We start from the raw sequence: 13,257 nt of genomic DNA, 5'->3' as shown, positions 1-13,257 counted from the left end.
CTTCCATGATGGAGTGACTACATCAGTGGCACAAGGAAGAGCTACGGATGTTGCCTCTCTCATCTTCCCTAAGGCCTTTGGCACAGTCATCCACAATCTCCTGCTCTTAAAATTGGAGAAAGATTTGATGGGTGGACGGCTCAGTGGAGGAGGAATTGGTTGTCTGACTGCATTCAGAGGGTAATGATTAACACCTCAATGTCCAGCTCTAGATCAGTGAGAAGTGGTGTCCCTCAGGGGTTCCTGCTGGGACCAGTAGTCTTTAATACCTTCATCATTGATGCAGACACACTGGATCAGATGCACCCTGAGCAAATACACAGATGGCACCAAGGTGAATGGTGTGCTTGATGTGCCCGAGGGGTGGATGCCATGCACAGGGACCTGGACAAGTTCAAGCAGTGGTCCTGTGTGAACACTGAGGTTCAACATGGCCAAGTGCAAACTCCTGATCAGTAAAGGCTAGGGAATGAAAGGATTGAGGGGACACTTCAGAGAAGTGGGTACTTGTGGATGAAAAGCTGGTCATGAGCTGACAGTATGCACTTAAAGCCAGAAAGCCAGCTGTGTTCTGGACCAGGAGAGTTGTAGCCAGCAGGTCCAGGGAGGTGTTTATGTCCCTCTACTCAACTTTCATGGGAACCCACCTGGAGTACTGCATCTGGCATTGAGGCCCTCAACACAAGAAAGATGTGGACCTATTGGAGCAAGTCCAGCAGAGGGCCACAGAAATGATCTGATGGATTGAACATCTCCTAGAATGAAAGACTGAGAGAATTAGGGTCAATTAGCCTGGACAAGAGAGCTCCAGAGAGACCTTATTGTGGCCTCTGAGTACTTGAAGGGGGCTTATATGAAAGATGGTGACAAACTTTGTAGCAGGGTCTATTGAAATAGGAGAAGTGGTAATGATTTTAAACTAAAATAGAGTACATTCAGACTAGATAGAGACAAATATTTTTTTTACAGGGGGGTGGTGAAACACAGGAAGTTTTCCTAAAGAGAGGATGGATGCCCCTTCCCTTGAAACAAAGTCCAGCTGAACAAGGCTGAGCAACCTGATCTCACTCAGAGTTTAAGACATCTGTGCTCATTGCAGCAGGGTTGGACTACATAACCCTTAAATGTTCCTTGCAACCCAAACTATTTTATGATTCTACATTATTGTAAAGATCAGGAGCTCCTTAACAGCCCTGGTTGTATGAAGAAATGAAGTGTGGTTATGCTGTTGTACAAAAAACAGGTATACAATGCATTTTTCCTTTTTAATGGATAACTATTGAAAGTATAGTGATGTTTCCATAGCTTATGGCATTTTTTGTCCCATAGAAATTAAAACCATCTCAGCCAAGTTGTTAATTGTTTTCTGTGTTAAATGGAGAACTAATGCATTGTTAGTAAATACTTGTAGTCTTAGTCCTAAGAAGATGTAATGTTTGAAGGTGGGAGGGCATTGGTAGGGGAAAAACAGCTCTATCATTTCCCAGTCTCAATTTAAGTGCTTTAGATAATTAATCACATTTATTATGAAGGATGCAACTCACCCAACTGAAATACAGAAATCATAGACAGAAACTCAAATTGCAGTCTCCCTTTTTTCTTAGCATAATTTGTGTGTTGTACTAATAGAACCAGCCTAGTACTAACACAACCAGTATTTCTAAAAGGTGGCTTAATCCACCACTTTTTAGTTTCTGGAAGTCTACACACATTGTTTTTTACCTTCCCTTTTTTTTTTTTTAGATGGGGTTAGTTTATTCTAAAAAGAAATTCTGAGCATAGTTTCCTGTACTTAAGTGGCTGTTTGGGTCATTTTTTTTGTAATGTCTATAAAATGTACCCCCTTTAAATTTAGAGATGTACCCCCTTTAAATTTAGAGAAACAGCATATATGGTACTGCTGTTTTTTTGAGGCTAGTTAAAATCTGTATGCTTTATCTGAGAAAACAATATTACACTTGGGAAATGAAGCAGCCTTATGCAAAGATAAGTCTATTTAGCACTCAGATTTCCCCTTCCTGCAGCAGATAAAAGGTTTAAAGAATAGTTCCTTAAAATAAGGGAAATCTTATCTTGTCCAGCATCTGTGAGAAGCTGAATAAAGGCCCTGGATCATTCTAGCAACTCCTACATTCCAAGACGTTGAAGAGGTTCTTAGCCATACTTCTCTGACGAAAGATTCAGCATGTAAATTTTACTCCTTTTCACCAAATATTGCATTGAAAAGAAAGATTATCTGAGTTTTGAAGCAGATATGTTCTCAGCTGCATTTTGGCTGAGTTTGTAATCTAGGTGGTTGTGGCAAGGACAACACCAGCCCTGCAGGTTAGGTGGAGCTTCTGAAAGCCAACTTGGCCTGTTTAATATGCTGTAATCGTTTGCTGGACTGGTTCTGTGCTTATCCTCCTGTTTCCAAGAAGTCAGTGGGCTGTAGTACAGAAAGAACTAAAACTGCCTTGAGGAGTCCTGGAGCATGTAGGAGAGAATTCGTGAGGTATCAAATCCACACATACGTATATTAAAGTCACTGTTTGAGCCAAACTGACATGGCAAGGTGTAGTGATCCATATTATTAGGCCCTTTGTAACAGAAAGTGTTAGTTGAAGCTTGTATAAAGAGGTGATTTGAAATTTTGAATGTAATGAATTGTAAGGGAAAGAAACCTGAATCCAAGGTTTGCTGCAAGGAAAGGCACAAGGAGTTCTAAGAGAAGCAGCTGAGCAAGTTCATGAGGCAAAGATATTTGATAAGCATGTGCAGAGTTGCTTAGGGCACTGTGTGACCACAAACTTTAGTGCCCGTGGGGTTTGATTGCTCAGGACTGTATGCGTGGGAAAAGAGTTGTTAATTAAACATTGCAGCTTTGCATTCAGTTGATTAAATTGTGCAAGAGTCTTCCTACAACACGTTGAGCTTTTTTTCTTCTACGTAAAATGATGCAAATCATGTGTTAAATGATATGCAGTGGATCAGTATCCTTCACATCATGATGTTGATTTTGTAATGATGCATGCTGTCTGGAGGTAAAATAGCCTTCTTAAACTATAAACCCCCTAAAAAAATTTTAACTCCTGTGGCAGTTGCATCAAGATTTCTGCTCCACTGAATACAAGTGCTAACTTGTCCTTATATTGATTTGCTGTAGTATGTAAAATCCTTGGTGGCAGAGTGCATGCTCACTGATTGCTTTCTGCAATGTAAATCAGTATTTGGGGTATGAAAGATATCTTGCTGACTGTAAGTTGTGCTTCATTACTTGTTAGTGCAAGGCAATACTATGCAGTAGTGGCAACAATTATTGGGTTTGTGTTTCATTAACTTTTAGAGCAGATGTTTTGGTTAAATTTTGCCACCTAGATTTGCAGTATAGCACGAGTTAGAACAAGAAAGTGCTGGTAGCTCATCTTATTGTCAGTTATGTTGAATGAATGCCAAAATGTAAAGCTGTAAGTATATGGAATCGATTGTAATTGTGTTTAATGTACAACTATTGCTGACAACTGAAAAGAATAAATAGGTCATAAGAAAGTCTTGAAACTCTGCATCATCATGTGCTGCTCTTTAGGTGAGGGATGCCATGTGTGGTGTGTATCATATACTTAATATAAATTGTTAATAGTGTTTTACAGACTCTATGCCAAACTTTAAAATATTTTTAAAAAATGTATCTAGAAGAAAAAAAACTTATTAAATGAGAGCATGTTGTTAAACGTTTCCAGTTAATGCACTGTGACTAAAAGAAAAAGTTAAATATGTTGACTAAGGTAGTAAGACCTTTTTTGGCTAATAATATGACAAAAAGTATTTTACATAATGTACTGTGCTATTGTATCTATGGAAAACTCTAACTTCCTTGACCGTTCTTGGATTCTCACAAGGAATGCACAGATAAAGAATGCACTAGAAGAAATGCTATGTAATTTGTATGACACATTAAAAATATATATATTGGTTTAATCCTGTGAACTTTTGTATTTTATGCTTTAATGTTTTAAAAATTTATGTCAGTAATTCATGATACAAGAATAACATAAATGACATTCTTATGACTTACTTTCAGTCTGTTTTTAAAAAAAATCCAATTTTGATATGAAATCAAGTGTTCACATAACTGTTGTGTCATTGTTTGCAGTACCAATCTTCCCTTTTCCTTAGTGCATATGTACTTGGTTTTCTTCTTTTCCACTTATGGTACATTTTTGAGCTTGTTTTCGGTGCTCTGTGTTAAAAAATTGTAGCCTGTTGTACATCTAGTTCTGCTTCTTTCCTCTGCTTTAAATATCTATAATTTTTTTTTAAATTTATGTATTCCTATTATTCTGTCTTTTTGAGGGGAATCTTTTCTATTTTCTCTGAGAAATCTTATTTGTTCCACAGAATAACATTTAGAATTTAGCATGTGGTTGATCAGGCCAAAACAGTATTTACTGATGCTTAGAAGTAAATGGTTTAAATACAAAAGAACAGAAATTATGTAAAGTAAAAAAGAACATGTGCAATCCTAATTTTTGAGCAGCAGTTGCTGTTATCTTCTTTAGTTTGCTCTAACTAATTGGGGCTCTGACATGTCTTGATGTACATGTGCTATCACCGATTACTCAGATAGTATATTCTGATAAAGGTGACCTCATTAGAAGAAATATTTTCTTTTTCTAAACAGTGTCATAAATATACATTACATTTGTTTAAGGCATCCTATGTCTTTGAAGTCATTTCAATGTACAACATAGTGTCAGCTCATTAACATTGGATCAAAGTGTATATTAAATTTCTGATTAAACATCCCCTCTCTTTCAGCCAGGAATAAACACAATTATAACTTCTTCCTTCCTGGTGTTGGTTTAAGATTAACATGTGCCCAATTTTAGTGAGTTTGACTGTTGCTTCTAGCCAGCTGGGTAAACAGACTTTAAGGAAATTAGGTGAAGTTTAGCATACAAGCCTTTTTTTCCTAGTGTTCAAAACTCCTTACATGTGTTCTAATTAACCTTCTTTTTGTCTGGCTGATGATTAGGTTTAATATCTGTGTAAGACTAGGCTTGTTTAACATTTCAACCAGTTCTGTCCTTGGGCAATTAAAAGCTGCCAGTGCAAATGTGTCAAGATAGCTGAAATTGCACTGGCTGGTGAAATTGCCAGCATAAAGGAAATTCTAGTGCTCACTAATGAGACTCAAACATGCCGTAGCCATAAGGATTATAAATTTTGTCTTTTGGTTTTTTTCTTTTTCCCAACAAAATTCAAAATAAGGTAATTTAAGAATTATTCTTTTTGTTAAAGAAGATACCCTTGCAGAAAGAAGGTAATCCTTTTTCTTCAGACTTAATTTCTAATGGATACACAGCCCAGGTTGCAGATTGTGCTTATTTGTCAGTAGAAGGAATAGGTAGAAGGAATCCTGGCCCCACCACAGCACAGTCACCTAAGTTATGTCTGTGCTACATGGGAGAGTCTGGGTGTGAGTGTGGGTGAAAGCATGCTATGCCCTGGACTCAAATTTACGTTTCTGCATGCTGATGAGAGCACCTCTACCTTTATTGTGGTGCACTGTTCTTTACTGAGTCATCTTGCTTGTCCTGTAGTCCTGACTGACTCCATGCTGTATCTGGTCCTTCAAGAGAAGTGTGCAGCTGGCTTGGGGGGTCTTTTGGACACAACATTTACAGAATGAGTTATGGGGGCAGATGGTGACAGGTTTGAGTTGAAACCATGCAATCAAGCTGCTGCCTTGCCTTGCTATCCAGAAAGTAGGTGGGTTCTGGGTGCAGAATGAGGTTATGAACTCTGAGGACTCTGTGCAGGCTTGTATTAGTTCAGTTTGGAAGCTTGGCTAGTTTGGGCTTGAACAAGTGTTCACATCTAAGTTTAGAAAACTTTGCTCGTGTGGTTGAGCAGTTGTTTTCAACTGCACTTCTGTAGAGGCGTGGTGGCTTATGGCTTGTGTCATGACTTTGTTTCTGCCTCCATCTTGTCCCTTGAAATAGAGTTGTTTTGCTAGGATTTCTATAGATCGGAAGAGGAAATACCCCAAATCTTCCATCTCTGCACTGGAATCATAAAACTTCTCATAGATAAAGAATTTTGGTTATAGAAGAAAAAATGTAGTCCTAGATAAGAGCTGGATACAAAATACAGAAAATGAAAAGCAAAAAAAAAAAAAGTAAGAAAAGGTTAAAATATGGTATTTTAATGCTATGCCTTAAATGTTTATTAGAAGTAATTCTCTAATTGCTTTATTTTACAAAAAAGGTTATGCGCCTTTGTTTTATTAGATATAGAAGGAATCTGAAAAGAACATCCTCTTAAATATGTGAAATATTTTAATCTTATAATTAACTTTTTGAATTTTGCTTTGACGGTTCTATTTGATAAATTTGAAATAGGAACTCTTTCAGTAGAGACAATTCTTCTAACTTAAATGGTAATTACTGAGTGTGTCTGAAGTATGTTGATCACTGTAGATACAATTAGTTTGAATGCAAATGTCTGAATAGTAGTGCAGGTTTCTACCTGTTTCATGTATACTATGTTTATTTCTGTATTTTTTTTCATACTGTAGATGGCTGTGAATGCCCTTCCTGGAAGGTAGTTTGATCTGTGTAAAAGAATACTCTCCCTGTAGTAACATGTGGAAACAGTTTGATGGAAAAAAATGAGAAGAAATTAATCATAGTTATTCTGAGCTTCTTTTGCTGGTTCGTAGCCAGACCTAATTTAAGCTGAAATCCTTATGACATGGTAGTGTTTGGAAACATATAAACATTCTTTCACCCAACAAAAACCATTCCAGGACATATTTGTAAACTGTTAGATACCTAGCTTGTCTAAATTAACATTGATTGTTATTGTTACATAGTTCACCAATGTCCTAATGCAATCCTTGTCTTCATGGCAAAGCAAGATAAAATTGCTTGTATGTTTACCAAGTTCACAGTTATAAAACTGACATTAATGGTGTTCCAAGATGGATATAGTTGCCCTACTAAGTGTGACAAGTCCCACCATCTCCAGCATACATCAGTTTCAAAGAAGTTAGCTGCTTTGAAATTATGAAAATGTATTTCTAATGTACTTCTATTTTCAGTGTATATATGCAAGCCAAATTTATTTTTTCTAAGGCAGGGTGGCTAAATTATTTGTGAGTCTTGCTTCAGTTCTATTTTGCTTGCCAGAGTTGAATACAAGTCTGAATAAAGAATTAAAATTTATAAATATGAATATTGAGACAACATGTAAAAGCTTAAGAATAGGAAAATTCTTTAAAATTTAGCACTCAAAGGCTTGTTTTTGTATGTCTCATATCAGGCCTGTTCCTAAGTAATATTAAAACATTGAATTGTTAGTTGGGATGATTTAAATATTAAAGAAATAAAACATGAAATATACACTTACCTAATGCTACTGAGAAGATAGCATAGGGAAGATGAATTTCAAGGGAGGCAGAGGCTATGAAGGGAGAAGAAAAGTATTATTGGTGTAATTAAAAAGTGAAAAGAAGTCTTTTTAGGGAGATGGAAGGCTTTGCTCATTTATGACTATGTAAAGTTGTAAGCTGTCATTCCCACTCTCTTGAAGTTGAGGGTTCCAGGCTGGCTGTGTGGCTGGACTTTGGGGGTCTGTGTTAGTACTTGAGGCTTACTGGGGACAAGATAAGTATGCCAAAGACACAGCATACTTTTGTTTTAGTAGGCCAGCATGGAGGATCTGTGGTTGTCTGAACTTGTTACCACACTTTTCTAAACAAAAGGAATTGTAGTTCTGACATTTTTTGTAAGGATTTTGTGCCACTACAACTTTTTTTTTTTAATTCCTAGTTCATGTCATTCAACTTGTTGAGATTTGCAGCTATTTACCATTGTTCTGTTTCAGCACTGGCTACCCAAAATGACCAAATCAGTGATTTGTGTTGGTTTTCATGCTCTTTTGGACCTTTTGGTTCCATGATAACTTGTTCTTGGTGTGTTGTGCTGTAGGTGGGGAATGCTGGTCTCCAGTGAATACTGCATTGTGTTTTGGATAGCTGTAAGCTGGATAATTTGTTGCTTGTGATAAAAGCTTCATCTCACTCCCTAATCCTTATGAAAATTTTAATGGGTTCTGTTTGGATTTTACTACCTAATATAACCTTATTATAAATAAAATGAAGATTTTAATTATTTATGAATTTTCAGTCAAAGTAAGCTGTACTGTATTATGTTAGCCAAATTGTTATGTTGTGTGTCAGCTTCTGTGATCTAAAAATTCATATTTAATTTTGTGATAAAGGATGTCATTAATACTTTTTGGATTCAGCAGTCCTTGAACTGATTTTGCTGTCTGATCTTAAAGCTCACCCTGGTTATGGATTCACTGAATACACACATCTAAACAACATCTTGTTAGAGTGGAAGTATGATAAACTGAGAACAATATGTTACTGTTTAGTGAAAAGGTGGGTTAGTACACCTTGGATCCACTGGAAACACTTGTGATGCCTTGTTATACTGACCTTCCTCATACACTTCATTCTCTACCTTTTTCTCAGTCACCATCGAATCTTTAATTCTTGAATGCATGTTGTGGTCTAGGCAATTATGCAAAAAAAATGAAGAAAAGACTGAGAAACTTTTTGTAAATGTTTTTTATTTGTGCAGTTTAAAATGGGTCATAAAAGACACCTGTTGTTTCTAAAAGCATCTGGAAGTGGGTTCAGTTTCACCAGATCAATGGATGAGCTTGCCTCTGAGGGACAGGAGTCTGTCCCTTCCCCTGAAGTTGATAGAATTCTGCATTCTTAGGACATTTTAGCATTGCTTTAAGGAAGTTATCGATTAGAAGCTTGTTTTTTATTCCAATATTTTATTTGCAAAAGAAAAATAACCAGTTAGTGGTATTTGTTTCAATGTCTGTTATGCTATGAAACAGTATTTTCAGAGCTTGGTCACACATATTTGGATACTTTAACTGATTTATTTAACAAAATAGGCAAAAACAAGGAAAAGAAATGCATTTCCTGGACATGCCAAGGTTAGTGCTTGAATATGATTGAAGTAGGGCAGCTTGAAGGCTGTAAAGTGGACATTTAAAGAAATTCACTTTAACTTTCTGTTAAGTATCCACTTCACATTCAGGACGGGCATGTGATGCATTTTCTGTATGATTTTGAAAGCAAACCTACTTGAGGTCTGGCTTAAAATTATTAGAAATTGGAAGACAAGTACTCTCAAGTAGGGAAATGTCAGTATAAGACCCAGGCACTTGCTTTAGACTCACAGGATTTGTGTTTTGTGCTATGGTAATTCAAAGTGCAAAAAATATTTTTAGAACTACAGTGACATTAGCAAGTACTTATAATTTTAAATGAGGATAGGTTTTCTTTGTTTTCTTAATTTTTAAGTTCATGTCTGAACTCAAGTCCTTGCCTGAAAGCCAGGCCAAATACTTGTGCATTCCTGACATAAAGAACAAGTAAATTCTTCTCAAATTAGAACAAATAAAATTCAAATACCCAAAACTCAGTATATACTCTCTTTTACTAATATGGAAATAATTTTTTGTTATTGATTTATAACTGCAAAAACCAACATGGCAATCCCCTGGAAAGATTAAAATGCTTGCTGTTGTAACTGAATAGATGTGGACTAGCTGAATGATTGTGTTCTTCACTTACACCCCACAATTGTCAGGGACAAAAGTCCCTTTAGCTACAATACTGCCTCATTGTAATATTGTCCCTACTGTGCCCTAATATTGAAGTTTCTGAATGAAAACTTAAAACACACATCTTAGCAAGTGTGCTCAAGCTCAGCTTTTGGGGTTTTGGACTGCAGCTCTTTATCATATGAAGGTTTTCTGAGCAGTTGAAACTTCTTGGCTTTACTAGATACCAGAGCTCTCCTTTCTGCTTGCAGTCATGGACAGAATTGTCCTTTTCTGGAGTAAAAGCTGAGCCTTTCTTTTAAATCAAATGACTGCTTATTGTCCTGTTTTTGCATACACAGAATTTCTCTCCTTTGTGTGATCAGAAGTCAGCCATGAATCTTATTCTTTGTATTAAATTTCATGTTTTCAATCAGTGTCAGGTACAGTTTGAGGGGACCTGCTGCAGAAAAAAAATCTTATTGTGCCCAACTTGTGATTCCCTATTGAAGTGGCAGGAAGAGAGGGGGAAAAACTCACCCTGCCACGCTGGACTCAGTTATGGGGTATTGTAAAATAAAACTCTAGTTGTTTAAAAATGCACTTGTTAAATGTTAAGTGCCATGAAGCTTTCAATTACTTAAGAAGTTAATTGCAGAGTTTAAAAAAAAATATTGCATTTGGATTCAGTAGAAATCAGGTCATTCTGAATTGTTTGGAAGAGCTAGGCCTCAGCAGAGCAGGAGTTGTGGTTCAGTATTGTCACAAAGATACCAATACAGATATTCATAATTTTTTATTGTGCAATAAACCAGATGGCAAGAAAACAATGTGTTTCAGAGTTCTTTTAAGAACATAATTCTGAGTATTCAATTTTATTTAGAATTGCAGTTTGGTTTTTTGTTCCTCAGAGTGCATGTTTCACTTGTGAGATTTGGTTACGCAAGTCACATTGTATTCTTCCATCCTGTTTTATGCTGAAAATGTAACATGACAGGATTGTTAAAAACTGTAATAAAATATTGGATCAGCCTAAGGAACCTTCTTTTGCTAAATGGCTTTCTGGAATGGTAACTGTTCCAGAAAAAAAAATTTCAAATATATAGCTAATTACAGAAAAACTGTGGGTAGCATGCTGCTCTCTCTCTTTTCCCATGACCTTGTAATTTTATAATTTTATGTGTATGTGTGTGTGTGACCAATTAAAATATGATGGCAGAGCAAAATAACATAGTCCAAATGCCCAGCAGCTGGGATATAGATGTAATAATCCATGTCCTTGAATCATAGGAAATAGAGAGGGGACAAGTTGCAGATAATTTAGTCTCTACTTCTGCTATGCACAGCTTTTGCTCTAAGTACATCTGTTAAATTTACACCTCATTTAATACACTGACATACTACTAAAATTATAGTGGTGTTTAGTTTTCTCAGTTTGTCTTTTCTATTACAGAAATAAAATTCATCCTGGCTAGGACAGAAAGGTGGCCTAGATGACTTCTTGAGATCCTTTACAGACAGTTCTAATGTGATTGCCTGCCTTTTACTGACCTTTCTGTACCACATTTTGTCTTTGGATGATAGTGTTTTGCTCCATGTAGCTTTTGTATTGGATTTTCAGATTTTGAGAAAGTAGTTCAGATATTTCTCTTCTCACATGTATCTTTTGAATCTTGACTCTTCCTTTGCCCTGCCCTGGTTGGTTATGCATATCAGAACTCTTTGGGCATGAGAAATTGGTTCACATCTCTGTATTCATTCTGTAAAAAAATGAACTGAGAAACTGTAGTTTGGAGCTCATAAAGTGCTCTACATGCTAACTGCATTTGCCTTTGTTTTATTGTTTAGTAGTGTAAAAGGGGGAGGGAAGAGAACTTGTTCTTTCTCTTCTGAGGTTGCAAAAACTTTTATTTCTTTTTCTGCCATTTTATGGCATTTTATGATTATCTGAGGTCAGAAATCTTCTAAGAATGGACAGGACTTGTATTAGGGCAGGATTTGCCAACAGTGATAAGTAACATTGCTCATTTGTAGTAAGGGACCTATTTTTTTTCTGTGTCAAAATTCACTAAACCTCAGAAAATATGTGTCTGCAGTAAAGAGTGTCAGAATTCACCACTGGGAATGATTCTCTAGGCATACTCTTAAGATGTTGGATATATCCACATATCTTGAAACAGCATCAATTATTTTTTTTTATTAATCTTAAAAATTCATAATTAGCAGTATAGTGTGAAGATGCTGTTCTCAGTGTTTAGCATTGATGGAGAGCATCATGGAGCAGTGGTTAGCATTGATGGAGAGCATGCTTTTTTGCCCTCTGACTTGGTAAGCAGTGTTCTGCCGTTGCATTCTTTTCTTCGTTATTGTATGGACCACTCTTGTCCCAAGTGTCTTAGCTACATCCAAAGCAGGTGAGCATTTGATAAGTTACTGATGAAGTGTGGGTAACTTTCTGCTATCAGAATGTCTAAAGCCACGTAGGAGAGTTCTGTTTCAGAGATGCCACAGATCTTTAATCCTATACATTGATGAAAAAATCAAAGGTATATGTTCAACTGGTTTCAAACCTAAGCAAACCAAAACTGAAATATAAGCATTTAAATATATGTTCTGCAGCACTGTGCTGCTGGATATTGAGTACTTTCAGATATATCTGCTTTGTTCCCTCTGATTTCACTGGGAAGTGTGGTTATCAGTATTTCACAGGGTGAATTCAGCACAGAGGAACAAGCTCAATTTTCTGAAACTTTTCTTGCAGCTTAGTTCTGATCAATTCAGATCTGTTTAGATCAAGTTGAGATCTGTGAAAGCAATAGGTGTTGTGGATTGTCAAGACTTCTCAGCTGTGTCTGCTGCTGTTTGCTCTCTGAATAGGCCTAGACCTGTCCTCACGGAAACTGCCTACAGTGTATAGAGAAGAAAGTCTGAAAAATGAACATCTTAGATCTGTACTGTATTTGCAGTAGATGTTTATGAAGGGCTTATGATTTCTTTCTTTTTTTGGCAAATTGTCCCTTGAAGTGTTCTTATACAGTCTTCCATTGCTACATTAATCTTGAAAGTCTCATACAGAGTAAGTAGTACGACTTACAGATTATGAGAAATAGAAAAGACAAAGAAGGGAAAAAAATAATTTTCAAGCTTTTTTTTGACAAAAGCTTTGTGATATAAATTAATATTGAAAACATTTAGGCCTCTCATTGTGTTTTGTTCCACAGGCAGCCGGAGCAATTCGTCCTTTAGTTTCTACTGTTATTGCCTCTGCTGCTGATGGCTGCTTGGACCACTCACTGGATCGTGCCAGGTACAGAGCAAGTGAGATGCCTCAAGCTTTCTTGTTTGATATAATCTATGAAGCATACCAACAGGTAAGAGATTAAGGCTTTCTAAGACCTTTTTTCCATTTAATTCAGTTAAAAAAAGAAAAAGGTAACTTTATTTCTCTTCTTTCAAGAATAGAACTTCAGAACCTATTTCAGATTACATCAAACTGTATGCTTATTACTTCTGAGTCTTTTAAGAAAGGCTTATCATGCTAATTTATTCAAATTTTTGATTAGTTAACTTTTAAATACAAGAGGGAGTGATAGGTCTAAATGGCTGGAAAGACATCATTGTGCATTAAATACTTAAATG

The 13,257-nt window shown here is 36.3% G+C and overlaps 1 protein-coding gene across 3 annotated transcripts in view; it reads left to right on the top strand.

The window, feature by feature from the left end:
- Nucleotides 1–13,257, top strand: part of CRPPA (CDP-L-ribitol pyrophosphorylase A) — a 257,787-nt gene that overhangs the window by 11,411 nt on the left and 233,119 nt on the right. For all 3 annotated transcript variants that reach the window (XR_013181409.1, XM_077175584.1, XM_054635357.2), the window contains exon 3: nucleotides 12,840–12,989. Coding sequence is in view for 2 of the 3 variants with exons in the window: in XM_077175584.1 (XP_077031699.1) it covers nucleotides 12,840–12,989 (150 nt within the window). In the remaining variant the exon portion in view is untranslated. The remainder of the gene's footprint in view (nucleotides 1–12,839; nucleotides 12,990–13,257) is intronic.

This window comes from Agelaius phoeniceus, chromosome 1 (assembly GCF_051311805.1).
Source record: "Agelaius phoeniceus isolate bAgePho1 chromosome 1, bAgePho1.hap1, whole genome shotgun sequence".
NCBI lineage: Eukaryota > Metazoa > Chordata > Aves > Passeriformes > Icteridae > Agelaius > Agelaius phoeniceus.
Note: the sequence above shows the minus strand (reverse complement) of the source record. Positions and strands in the feature narration are given on the sequence as shown.